General features: G+C 42.9%; 1 protein-coding gene across 2 annotated transcripts in view; it reads right to left on the bottom strand.

Moving 5' to 3' along the window:
• Window positions 1–20,317, bottom strand: part of MANBA (mannosidase beta) — a 102,419-nt gene that overhangs the window by 52,923 nt on the left and 29,179 nt on the right. For both annotated transcript variants that reach the window (XM_081085547.1, XM_081085546.1), the window contains exons 6-7: window positions 10,096–10,271; window positions 9,104–9,214 (exon numbers count right to left, since the gene is read on the bottom strand). In XM_081085547.1, the coding sequence (XP_080941673.1) occupies window positions 9,104–9,214; window positions 10,096–10,271 (287 nt within the window). The remainder of the gene's footprint in view (window positions 1–9,103; window positions 9,215–10,095; window positions 10,272–20,317) is intronic.

Genomic DNA, 20,317 nt, shown 5'->3' with positions numbered 1-20,317 from the left:
TGAAACTTGCAAGAAGCTCAGATTTTTGCATCATTCTGTTGTCTTCTTTTGGGGAGGCAAGAGATCATTCGATCCAACCTCTGACATCTCAGTCAAACGGGCAAATGAACATAAATACTATTCAAAGTTCCCACTGCAAATGAATTCTGAGATGTTCCTCAGTTACGCTACTCTAGCTCAGTGGTCGGCAAACCGCGGCTCGCGAGCCACATGCGGCTCTTTGGCCCCATGGCATGGGCCACAAAGTTTCAATCGCACTGTACGTGCGCGCCCGCACGTTGTATTTTGTGAAAGAGCCACACTCAAGGGGCCAGTTTGCTGACCACTGCTCCAGTATAAACAACCATGGCTGTCACATAGCCTTTCCCATGAGTAACCACTTCCTCCTCCACACCTACCCTATGACGGATGAATGAAAGAATATCAAAAATAACAACCTAAAGAATTAGCAAGCATGTCCTCAGCTTTCCTTGAAGTTAAATTATCTTATCCCTTTGTCTTCCTTTAATCGCCTTCATGGCTCTCCTCTGAACCTTCTAAATGAGCAGACTGCAAAGCTGACTAAAATGTTGTAGGAAGGTTTTAACAGGCTCAATAAAATAGCACCTTGATATTCCTACATAGTATACCATTATTGATCCTATAACATTTTTTTTTAAAGAATAGTATATTGATTTTTAGAGATAGAGGAAGGAAGAGGGAGGGGAAGGGGGGAGGGGGACAGAGAAACATCGATCAGCTGCCTCCTGCACACTCTCTACTGGGGATCAAGCCCATGATCCAGGCATATGCTGTTGACCAGGAATAGACCTGGCAACCCCTTGGTGCACAAGACAATGCCCAACCAACTGAGCCATACCAACTAGTGCTCCTATACATTTTAGAAATAAGATAATTTAAAAAAGCATAGCAGAGAATGATACCTCGTTTGGAACCCAAGCCTTTAAAGTATTGCTCAAATAAAAGAGATTTAATTGGGATCTGTACAAGCAGGGTAGGCAGAAGGCCCAGAAAACAATTTCAAATCAAATCACATACCTATGATGTCTTACAAAACACCACCAAACCAGCCTAATGTAGCACAATCAGAAATCAATAGTTCTTTCAAAGTCAAGGTATTCTGACTCTCAGATAAAGAGATTCACAGTTTTCAATCTCAATTGGGCCCTCAATGCTGCCTCACAATCCTATAATGTTGCCTTAGCCCAGTGGTCGGCAAACTGCGGCTCGCGAGCCACATGCGGCTCTTTGGCCCCTTGAGTGTGGCTCTTCCTAAGCCTTAGGAGTACCCTAATTAAGTTAATAACAATGTACCTACCTATATAGCTTAAGTTTAAAAAGTTGGCTCTCAAAAGAAATGTCAATCGTTGTACTGTTGATATTTGGCTCTGTTGACTAATGAGTTTGCCGACCACTGCCTTAGCCCTTTCAAGCACTTGGTCCACAGTGGCTATCTCAAGCCTTCACTTTCCTCAGATTTCTAACTTGCTTCCCTCCCACCTCCCCCGCCATTACACTCAGCAGGCAACACTACATCCTAGTTCCCAGGAAAGAAAAAAGTGATCTGACCAGAAGAACTCCCTAAACTTTCTCAGGATCACTTTTTGCTCCTAAAGAAGAGTTTACAATTCCCAATATACCTTAAGTGGTCCTACAGATCTTCAAAATTGCCTCTAGCCACAAGCTCCATGCTTCCCTCTACATGTTATTTTACCTTTTGTCCCTATGACAAAAACTGAGCCTCTCATCTCCAAGTGAATCCATGCTCTAGGGTGGTGGTGCCATCCTCCCCTACTTATCAGGGACCTTACCCTCTCCACTCTCTCTCTAATTTTGAGCTACTTTCAGTCCTTCCCTGTCTACTGGCCCCTTCCATCAGGATTTTGTTACACTGCTTTTCATTCTTTTTACGATGTCCTATTTTGTGTTGAAACAATTTAAACTTATAGAAAAATTGCAGTGATAGTACAAAGAACTCCTGGATGCCCTCCATGTAGAGACCCCATTCAGTTTGGTCAGTTGCCCAATGACATTGTTTATAGGGGGAAAATTCAGGTACTGTACCCCGCCGTTACATCTCTCTAGTCTTATTCAAAGTGGAACAGTTCCTTGGTTTTCCTTGATACTTCCAAAGATTACAGTAGATCGAAGTAGATTTGAAGACTTTCGCTAATGGAGCTCAATTTGAGACTGTCTGATGCTTCCTCGCGATAGATCCAGGTTATCTCTTTGGCAGGACTAGCAGAGAAGTGATGCTGGATTCCTCATGCAGTCTGACAGGTAGATAACATGTCACTCATTGGTGGTGATATTAATCACTTAATCAAGATGGTGTCTGCTGGATTTCTTCACTGTATTTTTTTCTCCAATATAATTAATAAATATTTTGTTGAGAGATGCTTTGAGTCTAGATAAATGCCCCATATTCCATGCCACTTTACCCTCTAGTTTTAGTATCCATTCATAGTTCTTGCCTGAATTACTTATAACTATGATAGTTATCAAATGATTCTTATTCTAGTTCTATTGCTTCTTCTACATTTATTAGTTGGCATTCCACCTTGAGGAATAACTTTCCTTTTTCTCATTGACTTATTCATGTATCTATACTAATAAAAGCCTAGGTGGGCCTTGCGTGCGATGTCGCCACAAGATGGCCATGACAAGATGGCCACACCAGCAGCTGCTCCGCGTGGTGAGGTCTGGGGGTCCCGTGGCTCTGCGCCATGCAGCCCGGAGAAGGCTGGTCCCCATGTCTCCACCATCTTGCGCAGAGGAGGTGGGTCCCGGAGGAGGAGGTGGGTTGCGGCAGGGGAGGGCAGTTGTGGGTGATGGGGCTGGCAGGGGAGGGAAGTTGGGGGCAATTGGGCCAGCAGGGGAGGGCAGTTGGGGGCGATCGGGCCAGCAAGGGGGGCAGTTGGGGGTGATCGGGCTGGCAGGGGAGGGCAGTTGTGGGCGATCAGGCTGGTAGGGGAGCAGTTAGGGGGCAATCAGGCTGGCAGGCAAAAGCGTTAGGGGCAATCAGGCAGGCAGGCAAGCGGTTAGGAGCCAGTGGTCCCAGATTGTGAGAGGGTGCAGGCTGGGCTGAGGGACACCCCCCTCCCCCACGCACAAATTTCATGCACCAGGTCACTAGTTTATTTATATCAGTGTGCTCAAGGATTGTTACTATGTTAAATGGGTTCTAATCTTTTACCACTATTCTTTATTTTAATACTCAAATTCTCTCAGATTTGGCTATTGGAAGCACATTAAACTGACTCCTGTGTCCCTTTTGATCTGGGCCATCATTCTTGAGTACCTTCTTAACTTTCTAGGCAGCAATATATTCTAGGCTTCATCCCCCAAATCAGTTATTTCTCCAAAGAGCCCTGATGCCTCTTAGTAGAAAGTGGTACCCCAAAACTAAGATTTGGATGCTATCTCTGTTCATTGCTACCAGAGTGCCACTCTTTCTAGACTCTCTGGGAAGGCCTGGAGAGAGCTAGAAAATGTGTGTGTCTGTAAATACATACACACACACACACACACACACACACACACACACAATTACATCTATACTTATTTCTATATCTATCTACATATACTGAAAATCATGAGTTCACACTATTAGCTCAGATTCCAATCCATTCTAGCTTTTTCCCTTTCTATATGTATTATCACCTTTCTGCATCCATGAAAAAGCTGGCTTTCAGTACTTTAATATATTTATTTGCATAGTACCCTATATGTAGCCAATCTCCTGACCCCAAATAGCCATCACTGCCACCTGACTCAGGTGTGGTTCTCACCAACCATTTTTCAAGAGCTGCCTATACTCACTATCTCTACTTCCTCACCTTCAGTCATTCCTCTACCCACTGCTATCTGATTTCCATTCTGATCAATCTCTCCCAAATCTATGTCCTCAGCAATTCTATAGAGTGAGTAAATCATCATCTTGTACCTGAATTACCACCATCGTCTTCCAACTGGCCTCCCCCTCTTGTCATTCCTCCAATCTGATCTACACAATCTGTGTAAGACAAATATGATCTCTCCTTAAAACCCTTGAAAGAATTCCCATTGCCCTCAGGACAGCCTAGCTCAGGGGTGGGCAAACTTTTTGACTCGAGGGCCACAATGGGTTCTTAAACTGGACTGGAGGGCCGGAACAAAAGCATGGATGGAGTGTTTGTGTGAACTAATATAAATTCAAAGTAAACATCATTACATAAAAGGGTACGGTCTCTTTTTTTTGTTTGTTTTATTCATTTCAAATGGGCCGGATCCGGCCAGCGGGCCGTAGTTTGCCCACGGCTGGCCTAGCTCCTGCCCATGGGTTATAAGGCCCTGCATGATCTTGCTCTACCTACCTTTACACCATTCCTTGTTCAAACTCAAACAGCCACACGACATTTCTTTCACCTCCACAAACACACACTATTTCTTCGAATCCCCAGGCCTTGATATATTCTTATACCTCTGACTCTTTGTTGTTTGGTCAAATTCTACATATCCCTCAGGACACAGACATCACCTTCTCTGGGAATTGTCCAAGAAAGCCCCTGCTCCGTGTTTCCACAGTACTCTACATTTCTCTAGAGTGCTTGTCACACTCTATTGCAATTGTTTGTTTAATTATTTAATTTCCCAACCAAATTATTTTATTCTGATCTCAAAGTGAAATGGAAGCAGTGTCTTATGCACAACTCTAGCGCCAAAGCCTAGCAAAGGAACTGAAACGCGATAGCTCTCCCTAAGTGGTTAGTGAACAAATGAGCCTCAAAAATAACAAACTCCACCGCAGCCACAGACAAAGGGCACATTTCACAAACATGCATTAACACAAGGCATGAAGCAATACATCTTCCTTCACTCCTGTTGCTGGTCAAAGAGTAGCATTTTAATATGATGCACCCATACTAGCCTGAGTGAAGAATAATTATTTCCCACAAACAAACAAAAAACCACAGGAGTTCCCCTTCTTTCTCTGCGGTAAGTTAGAATGACTCATCCATTTTTACACTTTCATGAAGGTGACACACAACAGACTCAACATGTGAGAGAGCACAGGTCTTTGGCCAAAAGGGTTAGAATAAGAGTGAATGTTTAAGAGAGAGAGAGAGAGAAAGAGAGAGAGAGAGAGAGAGAGAGAGAGAGAGAGAGAGAGAGAGAGAGAGAATGTTTAGGCTCTTTAGGCAGCTCTACAACATTCTCCCTATATATGATATGGACACACACTCACAGTGTCCAAGGAAATATAAGGGCATGATTTAAAAAGGGAAAATAGAAAATGAACTCCTGAAGGGTATATCACCAAACTTAGTATGGTACCTGACCCAGGGGAGAGGCAATATAACATGGGAGGGGTGACCAGGGTACAACCCGAGCCAACTACAAACACCAAAGGCTGATGTGCAAGGAGGAGGAAATCTAGGAAGATTAACATCGCTACTACGTATTATATACCATCCAAGCTACCTCAGCTTTACTGACCCATTTTACACGTAAGGAAATGGAATTTAAAGAACTAAAGAAGTAACCTATACTAAATACCAGAGTGCTGTTCTTCCCAATCCTTAGTGCTGTATCCCAAACCAGGCAGGAGCCAGTATTTTCTTTAGACTAAAGTTAAAATGCTCCTTTCAATATTCTCTAGCTGAGGTTATCATAAGGTTTATTCATAGACATGGAGGCAAAACAAGTGGTTATGTCTTCAGGAGGAAACATCTTACTGTGGTTTGCTTTTGTTGTTGTTGTTGTTGTTGTTGTTTTAAAATATCAGTCCTGCCCTAACCGGTTTGGCTCAGTGTATCCAGCATCGGCTGTGGACTCAAGGGTCCCAGGTTCGATTCCGGCCAAGGGCATGTACCGTGGTTGCGGGCACATCCCCAGTAGGGCATGTGCAGGAGGCAGCTGATCGATGTTTCTAACTCTCTATCCCACTCCCTTCCTCTCTGTAAAAAAATCAATAAAATATATTTTAAAAAATAAAATAAAATATCAGTCCTGATTTATGGCGGAGGGGAGTGTGGGAAGGAAGACAGGTCCGTCTCTAGAGGCACCTTGGGAGTATTACTAGAGGACAGGGGCTGCTTTTCCCCACTGTCCTCTCTAGATAGCTCCAGTTCCAGTCCTGGCTCAATTTTACGATTTCTAAAGTGACATGGAGAGACAGTTTCATGTGTAATGACCTTTAAGATGTTTTATTCTAAAAGCAAAACTCAAGTACATTGTTTTGAAGAAGGGATGCTGAAGCTCACTATTATTTTGCCTTTCCCAGTCAGAGAGGCTGAGGATGGGGAGCCCGCTGCTAGATGACACTCTGTGGTCGACGGTAAGAACGTTCATCCCCTGCTGCCAACAGACTCCCTGAATGGTAGCGGCCAGTCTTACACTCCCCAGGCAAGAGACTGGAGAATGTCCTCATTGACAAAGCTAAGCAAACACACACACACACACAGAGACACACACACACACACACACACACACACACACACCAGCTATAGCAACTGACATGTGGGCATCACCCCACGATAAAGTTGGTTTCCACTGGAATACCTAACACTGCAGCTCATATAGGGCTTCTCATCTGCAATTCTGTGCCTTAATCTTCAGAATGGATGAACACGAAGGACAACTGAATATTCAAGAAAAGTCTCTAATGGGGACAATGAAGCCAAAACAAACAGAGGAAGTAAAGGAATATGGGGGGAGGGGGCGATGCAGAGAAAACTCTAAAAATACTACTAATAATTAACATTTTAAGAGAAATGAGAATATATTACAACCATAAAATACAAACAGTTTACAATTTTTAAAGTAAAATTTAAAACTCTTGAGAAAAATTTTAAGTGATAAAAATAAAATATCTAATTTTAAAAACTGAATATGAAATCAAGCAACTCTCCCAAAGGATAGAATTTTAAAAGTGAGATGAAATATAGAAGAAAAATCTAACAATACTGTTCAGCCCAGGAGATACAGTATCTGATTAATAGTTGTACCAGAAAAACACAACAAAGATAACAAATGAAACATTATAAAAAATACAAGACAATTTCCAGATTGAGTTTCTGTATCAGAAAAGCTCACAAGATGACTAGCACAACAATAAAAATCTACTCATTTTCAAAGTTTCAAATTTTAGGTACCAGAGATAAAGAAATCCTAAAAACTTCCAGACGCAAAGACAGCTCTACATAAGAAAGCAGAAATTAAAATGTAAGTACATTTCAAAACAAAAATACTAAAAGCTCAAAGATAATGACTTCAAAAATTTGGGGGGAAAAACGATTTCCAACTTAGCCTTCTAATAAACACGAACAACTATCAAGTACTGTGAAGATAAACTTTACATATTTGCATATTTATAAGTTTTCAAAATGTCATTTCCCACACATCCAACCTCAGGAATCTATTGAAAAAAGTGTTTCACCAAAAGTGTAAAGTCAAAAAAGAAAATGAGAAGTATGGGTTTAACGAAAAGGGTTCCATATTTAATCCAGGAAAAAGATGAAAGAAATACCTAAAATACCTGGAAGACAGGTGATGGTGATTCCTATAATGATAATAAAAGGAAGTTCCAGGACAACAGTTAAGCAGAAGGTCCAGAGAGTAACCAAGCAAGATCAGGGAAATGAGAAAATGGCTCTAGGAGTGTTTCGAAAAATAACAAAAATTAAAAGAATAATAACAGTAATAATAAACAGTGGGGATAGATTACCTAAGGAATATGACTATATTTATTTAAAAGGTATTCAAGTATCTAAGAGTGTTTGTATATGATTGAGAGGAAAGTAAACAGAAAACAAAGAAACATGAGGTAATTATTAACTCTAAGGCAAACAGAAAGTTGCATAAGAAAGGAAATACAATTTTAGTACACCATGAGGTTCAGCTTTGAACAATATTTCCATAATATAATCATGTAAACACTGAATATTGAGTTAACAAAAATACTTTGGGAGGACAGAGGAAGGCAAATGTGTATTCGTGAGCCAAGCAGGCGTCATCAGAGAATCGTGTAAGAGAGCTATAGCCTCCTCCGTTTAGAAATCAACAGATAATATACAAAGCTGAGAAATTAGAAAACACCAGTAAAAGCATGTTATTTGGGAAAATATAGGTAAACGGGCACGAGAAATAAGCAAACATTTGAAGTATTAATTCTGAGGAGTAGGAAATAGAAATCGGAAGGGCTGGGCAAAGGATTCTATTTTTCACATAAACCTCTAGGAATATTTGAGCTTTAAAATTATATATATGTATTACTCTGATATAAAGTAATTTAAAAACACAGTAGAGCCCTGATCGGTTTGGCTCAGTGGATGGGGCGTCGGCCTGTGGACTGAAGGGTCCCAGGTTCGATTCCGGTCAAGGGCATGTACGTTGGTTGCGGGCACATCCCTAGTGGGGGGTGTGCAGGAGGCAGCTGATGGATGTTTCTCTCTCATTGATGTTTCTAACTTTCTATCCCTCTTCCTTCCTCTCTAAAATCAAAAAATATATTTTTAAAAAAACAGAAAAATATTTATAAGTATAATAATAATGCTAGACTTATCAAGGTGATTACTTCCTAAGTTACTATATAAATGTCTAGTCACTATGTTGTACACCTGAAACTAATGTAATAGTGTATGTCAATTATTACTGAAAAAATGTTTTAATTATTTTTAAAAATTAAATTATATAAATTTACAATTAAATAAATTATATTTTAAAACAACAATTAATATGTAAAGTCTAATTTATTTAAAAATATAAATATAATAAGTCCTCAAATGACATCATTGTGTTCAACATCATTTCACTGTTAAATACTGTAAGAACTTAACTCTTGTTTTTATCAATTAGCCTCTGGTAAAAATGGATTCATTATACATCATTTCACTTAAGTCACATAACTTAATGACAATGTTAGCAAGGACTTACTATACACACACACACACACACACACACACACAAGCATTTGAATGTCTATACCTGTTACCTGTGATTATCCCTGGGTGGTGGGGTTACAGGAATTTTATTGGTTTCTTCTTTTCCTACAAAGATCTGTATTGTTATTTTATTAATAAATAAACTTATTTCACAAAAAATATTTCAAATATTTGCTTACCTTAGCTGATTTTTTAATTGTTAAGCCTCCATTCAGTTTAAAAAGAACTGTCATGTTGTACCCTGTCTGGTTTCCATGTCCATGAGGCCACCAAGTTTCTACAGTAATTTTCTTTTAAGAAAAAATAAAAGTCATTCTAAGTAATCTGTGGCGTATTTTCAGCAAAATAATATGCTGATTCAGAACATTTATATCTATTTCTCATAGAAATTCCAGGTTCTAAACAATAAAAATCTCCCTCCCTATAGTAGGCCAAATTATATCAATACATAGATAATAGTTACAAGTCAACATTTTAGGAATGTAACATGGATTAATATGCCAAAAGGGAAGGGGGAAAAAAAACACAGGATAACGTGGAAATTCAGTAAACAACTCTTCCCATTTCTATTACTCAAGATTACATTTATTCTACATTCTTTAACATTTAGAATTGAACTCTGAGGCTGACTCTTGTTTTAAGCCCAAAACTAGAAATTGTTTTGAGTTCTTACTTTATCTGAACAGTTACTGAATGCTGATTTGTTCCATCCTCTTCCATTCACAATGATCAGAGGAATTTTTAAAAAGAAAAGGTAAAGTCTAGCCTACATATACCCATGAAAGATCATGGAATTAGAATTCTGCATGTAAAACAAGCACAAATACTCAAAATAATTTACAAGTACCAAAAATAATCACTATATTTAAATATAATGCTTACAATGTATTTTGGATTTAGAATACCGCAAAAAATTAAAATACAACACACCCGGCTTCTTGAAGAAAAAAAAAAGAATGCCAAGTTTAGCACATATTTTCCATCTCTAGATCTTAAAATCTGGGAAAATCATTTCACAGCTTGCACATAAAAAAAAATATATGAGAGGTTAAAAGTAAAGGAGAAAAGTAAAAAAGTACATTTTTCTTTGACTCAGACCCTTCTTTCTAACCATTTCTTTTGAATAATATTGCTTTTCATCTCATGCTTCTCAGGAAGTACCATCATTCACCTTGTTAATTTTCACAGAGAGCTTAACAATCCTTTTCCCAGGCCGAAGTTCAATGCTGTATGTCCGCTGTGTTTGCAATTTAGGGATTTCTATGATCACTTGACCAGGGACTGGCTTTGAGCTGACAACATCAAAAGAAGACTCTATTTTGAGATTCCACTGCTGGGCATGGTTGTCTAAGGCATAAAAAGAAAAAGAAAAGAAAAAAATGTGTATATAAAATATGCTAAACATTATCCCTGCACTCCTTAGGGTTCACTGAAGAAAAGACCAAAGCAGCCCGCAAAATAGTAAGTACTCCACAAATGCTGCCATGATACCGAAGTTCAGTGGAAATTCTCTTTTAATCTTTAGTTTAATCCTTTATCCTGGAGAAGAATAACTAAAAATATATAGTTTTAGTAGATACTCTACTCTAAAAATATTATAATCAGAAGCCATAAAAATGTGTAAATAGGGTACAAACAGAAAACTGCAAATGAAAAGACAGCATAAACTTTCCAAGGTTGAGCTGCACTCGTTCCTTTTCATAAAGTAAAAATTCTGAGGGTTTTAAGCCACATAAAAAGGTATAAACTTAGATGTATTTGAAGTAATCAAACATTAAAAAATAGAGATATATTTTAAATGTAATTATCTACCCAAGGAATATTTATGAAGAACCTTCGATGTGCCATGCACTTTGCTGAGTGATGGGGATGAAATGGCTGACCAGGATGAACTTGGCCCTACCCTCATGAGCTTAGTCTAATGGAAGTGTGATAATATTAGGATGGGAGAAGTAAAAGGTTATTCTGAGAAAATACTCACAGAAAGAACACCTACCTTACAGAGGGTGAGGGAAAGGCCTTTGTGAAAAAGCAGTATCTAGCTGAGCCCAGAAGGATGCTGTAGTTGATAAGTCCAGAGGAAAACAATTATTCTGGGCATGGCAAAAGCAAGTGTAAAGAGCCATGTAAGCGTGAGCAACTCCATAACAAAGACTAGGCAGTGATGACACTGGTAAGGGAGACCAGCACGACTGAGGAGGCGAGCAGGATTCAGCTTATGCTGGGTCCTGTGAGGAGTCTGGCAACCTCACACTAGATCAATGGGAAGCCATTGAAGATTTTTCATCAGAAAGGATAACATTCCCAGATTTGCTCAGTAGGGGGCCCAGCACAGCAATAGCACCAGGATGCAAATGGAAGAAGCAGAGACAAGAAATTTCTACCTGTGCAAAAATGAAAGGGCCATGTGGGAAATCCAGGAATGGAGAGGAGGAAAAGGGAAAAAAAAAAAAGAGGGAACAAGGCTGAAGGGGAAAGTTATGGGGAAAAAAGAAAGATGAGACAGCTGCCTAAGAAATGGGATTTGGGAGTGGAGTTTGGGGATGGGGCAGCATGTTTCAAGGGGGTTTTGATGTAGTGTTTCAAATTACGTATGGACAGCCAAAACCGGTTTGGCTCAGTGGATAGAGCATCGGCCTGCGGACTGAAAGGTCCCAGGTTCGATTCGGGTCAAGGGCATGTACCTGGGTTGTGGGCACTTCCCCAGTGGAGGATGTGCAGGAGGCAGCTGATCGATGTTTCTCTCTCATCGATGTTTCTAACTCTCTATCTCTCTCTCTCTTCCTCTCTGTAAAAATAAAATATAAAAAGAAAAAAATTACGTATGGACAATATAACCCCTTCCACAATCACCCATTTAATTTACATTGTTTGTTTCATATCTCCAGAATCAGATGTGTGCGTGAGTTTGGGGTTTTAAATGCCCAAATAGAAAAGTGGACCCATTTTTTTGAGGTTACACGGGATAAAAATACCCCAAAAGGCAGGATGGATGGGCAGGGTGTCAGACCACCAAGGAACGTTCTCATTCCACCGCCTCAGAAAGGAGGCGCTGGTGCACTTAAGTTTGTATACTTCCTGGCAAGAAATTAAGGTAGTGCCTATTAAATGGCTTCTGTTTTTCTTACTGAAGAAGAGATGGGAGAAGGTTATCCGCTGAGAAATATCATAAAGACCCTTCTCCAACCAATAGCAAGGGGGCTGATAACTTTCCAATTTCATCATCACACACTGTAGACTCCATAACTGGCATTCCTTCCGAATGCAGAACCACACCAGGCCTGTTCTAAGGATGACCACACTCCATCTCATCACTTGTATCTCACAACCAGCCAAAAGTATAGATGGATTTGACCCACACTGAAGAAAACCTACTCTTGGACTTAAGAACTATTTTTACCTATTGATTGATTCATTCTTAGGAATACAAGTCTCTGAGCCTTGAATTAGGTTTGTTCTGCCCCAGTCAACTTCGCAGCTTACCCGCCGACAGACTCCACGTTTTTCTAAGACGCACAAAATAAATAAGACAACTACTTTTTAGTTAAGGATGCTTTTCTTCTAGTGAGTACATACTAAGTCTCTCGGTTTTCCTTTCATGGCATTTTCATTGTTTTTAAACAGAAGCACACACTCCAACTGATCCAAAGTTCTTTATTTTCTAAAATACCCCTACATCCCTCTAGCATGTCAAACTTACGGCCAACAGGCCACATGCAGCCCACACGAATATTTTTGCTTCCCAGCCAATATAACGGTATGTAGGAAACATTTTTAAAAAATTTAGTAACTTAATTTTTACAATATCCTGTTCTACATAATGATTAATAACGAACTACAACGTTCACTAATGACTGATTACTATAATCGTGTTGCATTCATTTCCCTTAGGCGCCTTACACGAAGGAGCACCATTTCTCTCACTAATACCAGCAGCAAATACTTTAGCAGCCGATTGCCATGTCATTAGTTTTTGCACTGGCTTGTTTGGTGAGCTCAACAGGAAATATTTCACTTTCAGAGAACAAGAAAAATAGGTTTATTTGCATGACACTTATTAATTTGTGCAGTTATTGTCTGATAAGTTAATGTTCAAGGAAAGTATTAATTTTTATTAAAATGTTCTATTAGTTTATGTTAATGATTACTCATTTATTTCAGCCCTTTGTATTCAGCATGTCTCTATCAAAATAAACCTACGTTTCTATGAAAATTGAAGCTTTTGCTTTTTTGTGGCCCACAACAACTTAAACCTTGTTTATTTGGCCCATGTTAGCCTTTGAGTTTGACGTGCTTGCTCTACTGGTTTGACTCAGCATCGGCCTTCGGACTGAATGATCCCAGGTTCAATTCTGGTCAAGGGCACATGCCTGGGTTTGCGTCTCATTCCCCAGTGGGGGGTGTTCAGGAGGCAGCCAATCAATGATTCTCTGTCATCATTGATGTTTTTATCTCTCTCTCCCTCTTTGAAATCAATAAAAATATATTTTAAAAAACAAATAAAATAAAATATCCCTAAATCTTTGACAGCTACATGACCTTTAGATCCCTATCACAGTATTCTCTTATTTTAAGAAAGAATAATAGATCACATTTACAAGTACTTACTCTGAGCTAGGCTTTCAACATGTATTATCTTATTTAAGCATCACAACATTGCTATAAGGTAAATCTATTATCATCAATAAATAGATGAGAAAACTGAGGCAGAAAGAAGTTAAGTAACTTGCCCAAGAGCTTGGATGTGAACCAAGACAGTCAGAAACTAAAGACTATACACAGCCTCAGAGTTACGCCAATCTCACCCAAATAATTCCCCAAAACTATGTCTCAGTGGTGCTCAGGATTTTGACACTGGGGAGGGGGTTTATTACATAGGGGAACAGTTGTTTTAATGATATCAAGCGATGCTAGGCATCAAACATGTCATTAGGCAGAGTTTCTCTCTCTCCCTTCCTCTTTCTCTAAAAATCAATAAACTATTCTTTTAAAAAAAAAAGTTTGCTGATCCTTACTCTAGAATATTTCCCCAAAAAGGTCATTCTAATCTTTTTTTAATACCTATGACAAAAACCTCTGCCTCACAAAATAGGCTTTCCTTTTTTGCTAGCCTTGATTGACTATTATAGTCATTCATTACACTGATTTGAAATTCACTTTTAATTTCCACCAAACTAAAGATTTAAGGTCTGCCCTCTAGGCACCTCCTACCAACCAGTAACCACCAAGGTCAAGCCGGTTCCTTTGCTGCTTCCATCACTTCTTCTGCAGTGGAGAATGAGCAGCCTGTTAGGGCCTCTGGACAGAGGGTGCAATCCCCAAAGAGCTGGCAAAACCCCATGTCTTCTAGCATGGTCAGTTCTAAAGCTGGCACTCCTCTAGAGCTCATCCTGTTAACTCCCTTCAGTGCCACTAAATGAAAAAAACTAAGGCTGTGGCATTAAAAACTCAGTATGAAGAGCCACCAGCCTATTGTGTCGCCATCTGATTCACTATGCCAACATACTTTGCCCTCTCATCTTCTTCCGAAAAGGGTTCAACCCTTTCTTCCAGAAGCCACGGAGAATTTAAGTAGTTTAGGTTCACAAAGCACATTTAGAGTCTTCAAAAATCAATAATTTTCCTGGTATTATCTGTTTACTTGCTAATTTTTAAATATATAAAATCGTATTTCCTGCCTTCGCTGGTTTTGCTCAGTGGATAGGGTGCCGGCCTGCGGAATGAAGGGTCCTGGGTTCGATTCTAGACAAGGGCACATGCCCGGGATGTGGGCTTGATCCCCAGTAGGGGGTGTGCAGGAAGCAGCTGATCAATGATTCTTTCTCATCATTGATGTTTCTATCTCTCTCTTCCTCTCCCTTCCTCCTTGAAATCAATAAAAATATTTGTTTAAAAATTATTTTTAAAAAATCGTATTTCCTAGTTAAAGAGAGAGCCCTAATAAATGAAGACCCATTTCCAGAACAGAGCTTCCTATCTGATCTCTCTTAAAGAATACCCCCAGCCCTCCTGAAGTGGAATACAAGGTCATTTCAGAAAATGGGAAAAGTACTAGGAGTGGAGAGAGGAAAAAAAGAAAGACTCTTAAATGGCATCTGGGGGTTAAGAACTGGCAGAGAAATGGAAGAACATTCAGGTCAGCCTGGGATGGATGTGCAAACACTGGTAGATTGCTTATGTAAGATAAGAAGGCGCTTCATCTCATTGGGGCGAAAAGCTATTCAGAGACAGCTGCCTTGCTTAGCTTCGCCCTGCAGAGCTGCTCACAGCCCCTCCTCTTGCCTGCTCTCTTCTTGCATCTTTAATGATGATGAAAAGCCTAGTGAAAAGGTAGTCCTGCACATTGGAAGGAACAGTAACAACAGCAGCTGAAATGACCAAGCCACAGAATGTATAAACTCACACGGAGGAGATTTTCCTGTGCTCCTGCTGGAATTAGAGCACAGACTTCAGCAGCTGCTTTTCAAAGAGCTAACAGCTTGCATTAGCCAGAAAAGCAGGTCCACAGAAAAGCTGTTTCCCCTTCTTTACTGAGCAGTCAAGATCTCCTTGCCTACTCAGCAGGACGAAATCCTCAAAGATGAAATCCACCAGGCAAAACAGATACAAAACAAAATCCTCCCCGGAAAAAAAAACAAAGATAAATTGGTAAATTCCAGAGGGGAAAAAACCTATTTATGCAACAAGGCAGCTAATCAGAGGAGAGATTATTCAAGCAACCTACCTACCCATACAGGTATTTTCAAAGGTGAATAGTGTCATTTTTATGAGTAAAGTAATTCAATGATGAATGAAAAAGTGATTCAAAGTGAATGCAAGAAAGAAAAATGAGTGCATCAAACAAGGCACTAAGCAAGACAGGCAAATCTTTGCTCTTTTGTGGTATTATGTTCTCCATAGTAAGCTGTAAGCAACAGGCAGCACTGACCTTCAATACAGGTTTCTTTTGTGTGGCCAGGGTAGAGCTGAGAGCTAGGCTCACTCCTTCAACTCAAGGCTAAGTCTTGGAGAAGGTAGGAGGGGGTGCTTTAGGCTGAGGCAGCAGGTCAATTTGAAGGGGGTGGGGAAGGCAGGGATTGTGAGATGCTCAAGCGCAGCTCAAAGATCCTCAGCTGAAGAGGAGGATTCAATGCTGAAAACATTTTTATACTATATTTTCTGACTGTGGTAAACAAAAGATTAAACAATGTAGCATTTCATCAGAACATCTATAATAATGAAAATGTAATATGCTAATTAGACTGAATGACCTTCCAGAAGACCACGCTATGACACCCACTGGCAACAGGCCAGCCAAGGTGGGTGCGATGTGATTGGTCAGGGCCTGGCCATCGCCCCATGATTGCTCCACAGAGGGAGACCCAGGCCACCAACCGGGCTGCAGCAGGTGGGCAGGGCCTCCCTCTGCAAGGGAAGCCTGGGTCCTGGGTGCCAGAGGGAAGCCAGTGCCAGCAGCCAGGGGAAGGAAGGCCTACACTTACACGAATTTCGTGCATCGGGCCTCTAGTATCTACACTAATAAAAGAGAAACATGCAAATTTGTATCACTCCGCTACACCCACCAACCAATCAGAGCAACTATGCAAATTGACCCAACAAGAATGGAGGTTAATTTGCATATGCAAACACAGGAGTGAAGACTGAAGACTCTGGCTGGAGTGAAGACTGAAAACTGAAGACTGAAGAGGCTTGGCCGCAGGGGAGGAGCCTAGCCTCGAGGCTTGGCTTCACCGCTGCGACCAGACCAAAAGCCTGGGTCCCAGGTGCCAGAGGAAAACCAGTGCCAGCAGCCAGGGGAAAAAAGGCCTATTGCGCGAATCTTCGTGCAACGGGCTTCTAGTCCTATCTAATAAAAGAGAAACATGGTAATTGGCGTACGACCGCTACCCTTCCCATTGGCTAATCAGGGCAATATGCAAATTAACTGCCAGCCAAGGTGGCGGCCGGCAGCCAGGCAGCTTGAAACTAACATGAGGCTTGCTTGCTTCAGTGACGGAGGACTCCAACGTTCCCCGCCTGCTGCTGCCGGCCTCTGACCTGCAACCCTAAGCAACTATGTAACAAATATAGAAGCTAAACAAAACCCCAGAAACCTGCTTTAGTCCGCCGGGCTTCAGCCAGCAGGATCGCAACATTGTGAGCAAAGGCCAGAAACCTACTTTCAGCAGCGGAGGCCTAAGAGCTGGAGCCAAGCCTCAAAGCTAAAGCTGGCCCAGAATAAAAAAGAAAAGAAAAATTAAAAAAAGGAGCGGTTGGGAGCTTCAGTCACCCCCAGCCTGAAAACAGCCCTCAGCCCCTCACCCAGACTGGCCAGGCACCCCAGTGGGGACCCCCACCCTGAAGGGGGTGTGACCAGCTGCAAACAGCCATCATCTCCTCACCCAGGCTGGCCAGGGACCCCAGTGGGGACCCCCACCCTGATCCAGGACACCCTTCAGGGCAAACCAGCCGGCCCCGACCCGTGCACCAGGCCTCTACCCTATATAGTAAAAAGGTAATATGCCTCCCGGCACTGGGATCAGCATGACAGGGGGCAGCGCCCAAACCCCCTGATCACCCTGCGGCTCTGTGTGTGACAGGGGGCAGGGCCACAACCTCCCTATCCACCCTGCTCTGTTCGTGACAGGGGAAGGAACCCCAACCCCCTGATCAGCCCTGCTCTGTGCCTGATAGGGGGGAGCTCCCCAACCCCCTGATCACCCTGCAGCTCTGTGTGTGACAGGATGCGGTGCCCCAACCCCCTGATTGGCCCTGCTCTGTGTGTGACAGGGTGTGGAGCCCCAACCCACCCCCACCCCCACGGGCCCTGCTCTGTGTGTGACGGGGTAGAGCCATAACCTCCCCATCAGCCCTGCCCTGAGTCTGAGAGTGGCGGCACCCCAACCACCTGATCAGCCCTGCTCTGTGGGTGATAGAGGGCGGCGCCCCAACCCCCTGATGGGCCCTGCTCTGTGCGTGACAGGGGGCAGCACCCCAACCCCCTGATTGGCCCTGCTCTGTGCGTGACAGGGTACAGAGCCCCAACCCCCCTGATGGGCCCTGCTCTGTGAGTGACAGGGGGCAGTGCCCCAACCCCCTGATTGGCCCTGCTCTGTGGGTGGAGAGGGCGGTGCCCCAAACCCCTGATGGGCCCTGCTCTGTGCGTGACAGGGGGCAGCACCCCAACCCCCTGATTGGCCCTGCTCTGTGCGTGACAGGGTACAGAGTCCCAACCCCCCTGATGGGCCCTGCTCTGTGAGTGACAGGGGGCAGTGCCCCAACCCCCCGATTGGCCCTGCTCTGTGCATGACAGGGGACGGCGCCCCAACTCCCCAATCGGCCCTGCTCTGAGCCCAAGGGCTGCACCTAGGGATTGGGCCTGCCCTTTGCCACCAGGGAGCAGGCCTAAGCCAGCAGGTCGTTATCTCCCGAGGGGTCCCAGACTGCAAGAGGGCACAGGCCGGGCTGAGGGACTCCCCTCCCCCCCGAGTGCACAAATTTTTGTGCACCGGGCCTCTAGTCCTATATAATAAACAGCTAATATGCAAATTGTCCCCATGGGCAGGAGTTTGACCAACCAGGAGTTAGACATGCACTGACCATCCAGTGGGCGGCACGGAACGTGGCGGGCATCGGCAATGCAGCGCTGGCAGTAAACAGCAGCGGAGGCACTGCCAGCCCCAATGGGCCCCGATGAGAACGGAGCAGGTTAGTGGGTGGTGCCAGGCCAAGCTGGGTGCAAACAGGGGCCCTGATCACCCTGCTGGCCGCCCCATAGAAGGTGACCAGTGGTGGCAATGGGGAAGCAGGGCCAGTGAGCGGGCAGCACCAGGCCAAGGAGGGTGTGAGCAGGGGCCCTGATCATCCTGCCCATCGACCCACAGATCGGCCCTGATCACCGGCCAGGCCTAGGGACCCTATCCGTACATGAATTTCATGCACCAGGTCTCTTGTTTCTTATATACTAGAGACCCAGTGCACGAAATTTGTGGATGGAGGGTGGGGGGGGGGGTGAGGAGGGTATGTCCTTCAGCCCAGCCTGCACCCTCTCTAATCTGGGACCCCCTCAAGGGATGTCCAACTGCCCATTTAGGGATGTCCAACTGCCCGGTGTGGGATCAGGCCTAAATGGGCAGTCAGACATCCCTCTCACAATTCAGGACTGCTGGCTCCAAACCACTTGCCTGCCTGCCTGCCTGATCAGCCCCTAACCATTCCCCTTCTAGCCCGATCAACAACTAACTGCTCCCCTGCTGGCCTGGTCCCCCCAACTGTCCTCCCCCTGCTGTCCTGGTCACTCCCAACTGCCCTCCCCTGCAGGCCTGATCTTCCCAAACTGCCCTCCCCTGCTGGCCATCTTGTGGTGGCCATCTTTGACCACATGGGGGTGGACATCTTGTGCATTGGACTGATGGTCAATTTGCATATTACTCTTTTTATTAGATGGGATTTGGACTGAATATGTCTATGTAACCTTACGAAAAACCCATAGAACTAGGCAATCATCATTCCTTCCTGATAAATTTTAGGGCCTAATGCAAACAATTTACATTAGATTACAAGTATGAAAGACCTAGTATAAAGAAAATAATCAGCCCTAATCGATTTGGGTCAGTGGATAGAGCGTCGGCCTGCGGACTTAAAGGTCCCAGGTTCGATTCCGGTCAAGGGCATGTACCTTGGTTGTGGGCACATCCCCAGTAGGGGCTGTGCAGGAGGCAGCTGATTGATGTTTCTCTGTCATCGATGTTTCTAACTCTCTATCCCTCTCCCTTCCTCTCTGTAAAAAATCAATAAAAATATATTTTTTAAAAAAAGAAAATGATCAATAAATGAATCTCTCTCTTTCTCTCTCTCATATACATGCCACCTTCACCACCTTCACTACCACCACTACCACTATACACAGGGCCTGCATTTCTGGCCAGATTATTTGCCTGTAAATGTCCAAATCTCTAGAACTGGGGCATCACCCCCCCTCACACCAGTTGTCTTCTCCCCTCTCCCCTCCCACCAGACCTTGGAAACTCAAGTCCAGCCCAGACTTTCCTGTCCCTTCCCCAGCAGCTGGGGGTAGTCTCCTACCCGACCCCACCCCCGTCCGCAAGGACAAAGAACAGTAGAATCTTGCTGGGTTTCCATACGTGGTAAAAAGCATCTGAGCTTTCCTTTTCAATGCCCACAGTCAATCTTTCACTGTTTACAATACTGAAAATATAGGTGCCCTAAAACAGCTACTGCTATTTAAAACCTGATTAGAATATTTCAGGGCTAAGGATGAATCATTCAAATAAATAGTTTCTAATGAGGTCCTAAAAAAAAGTCACATCGATGAATCAATAGCTCTTAATACCTAGAAAAGTGACAAGAGCTAAGAGATAATGGAAGTAATTCTTGTTTTCCTTTGAACTCAG

Source organism: Myotis nattereri, assembly GCF_964212035.1.
Source record: "Myotis nattereri genome assembly, chromosome: 1".
NCBI lineage: Eukaryota > Metazoa > Chordata > Mammalia > Chiroptera > Vespertilionidae > Myotis > Myotis nattereri.
The sequence above is the reverse complement of the archived record's forward strand: the minus strand, read 5'-3'. Positions and strand labels throughout refer to the sequence as shown.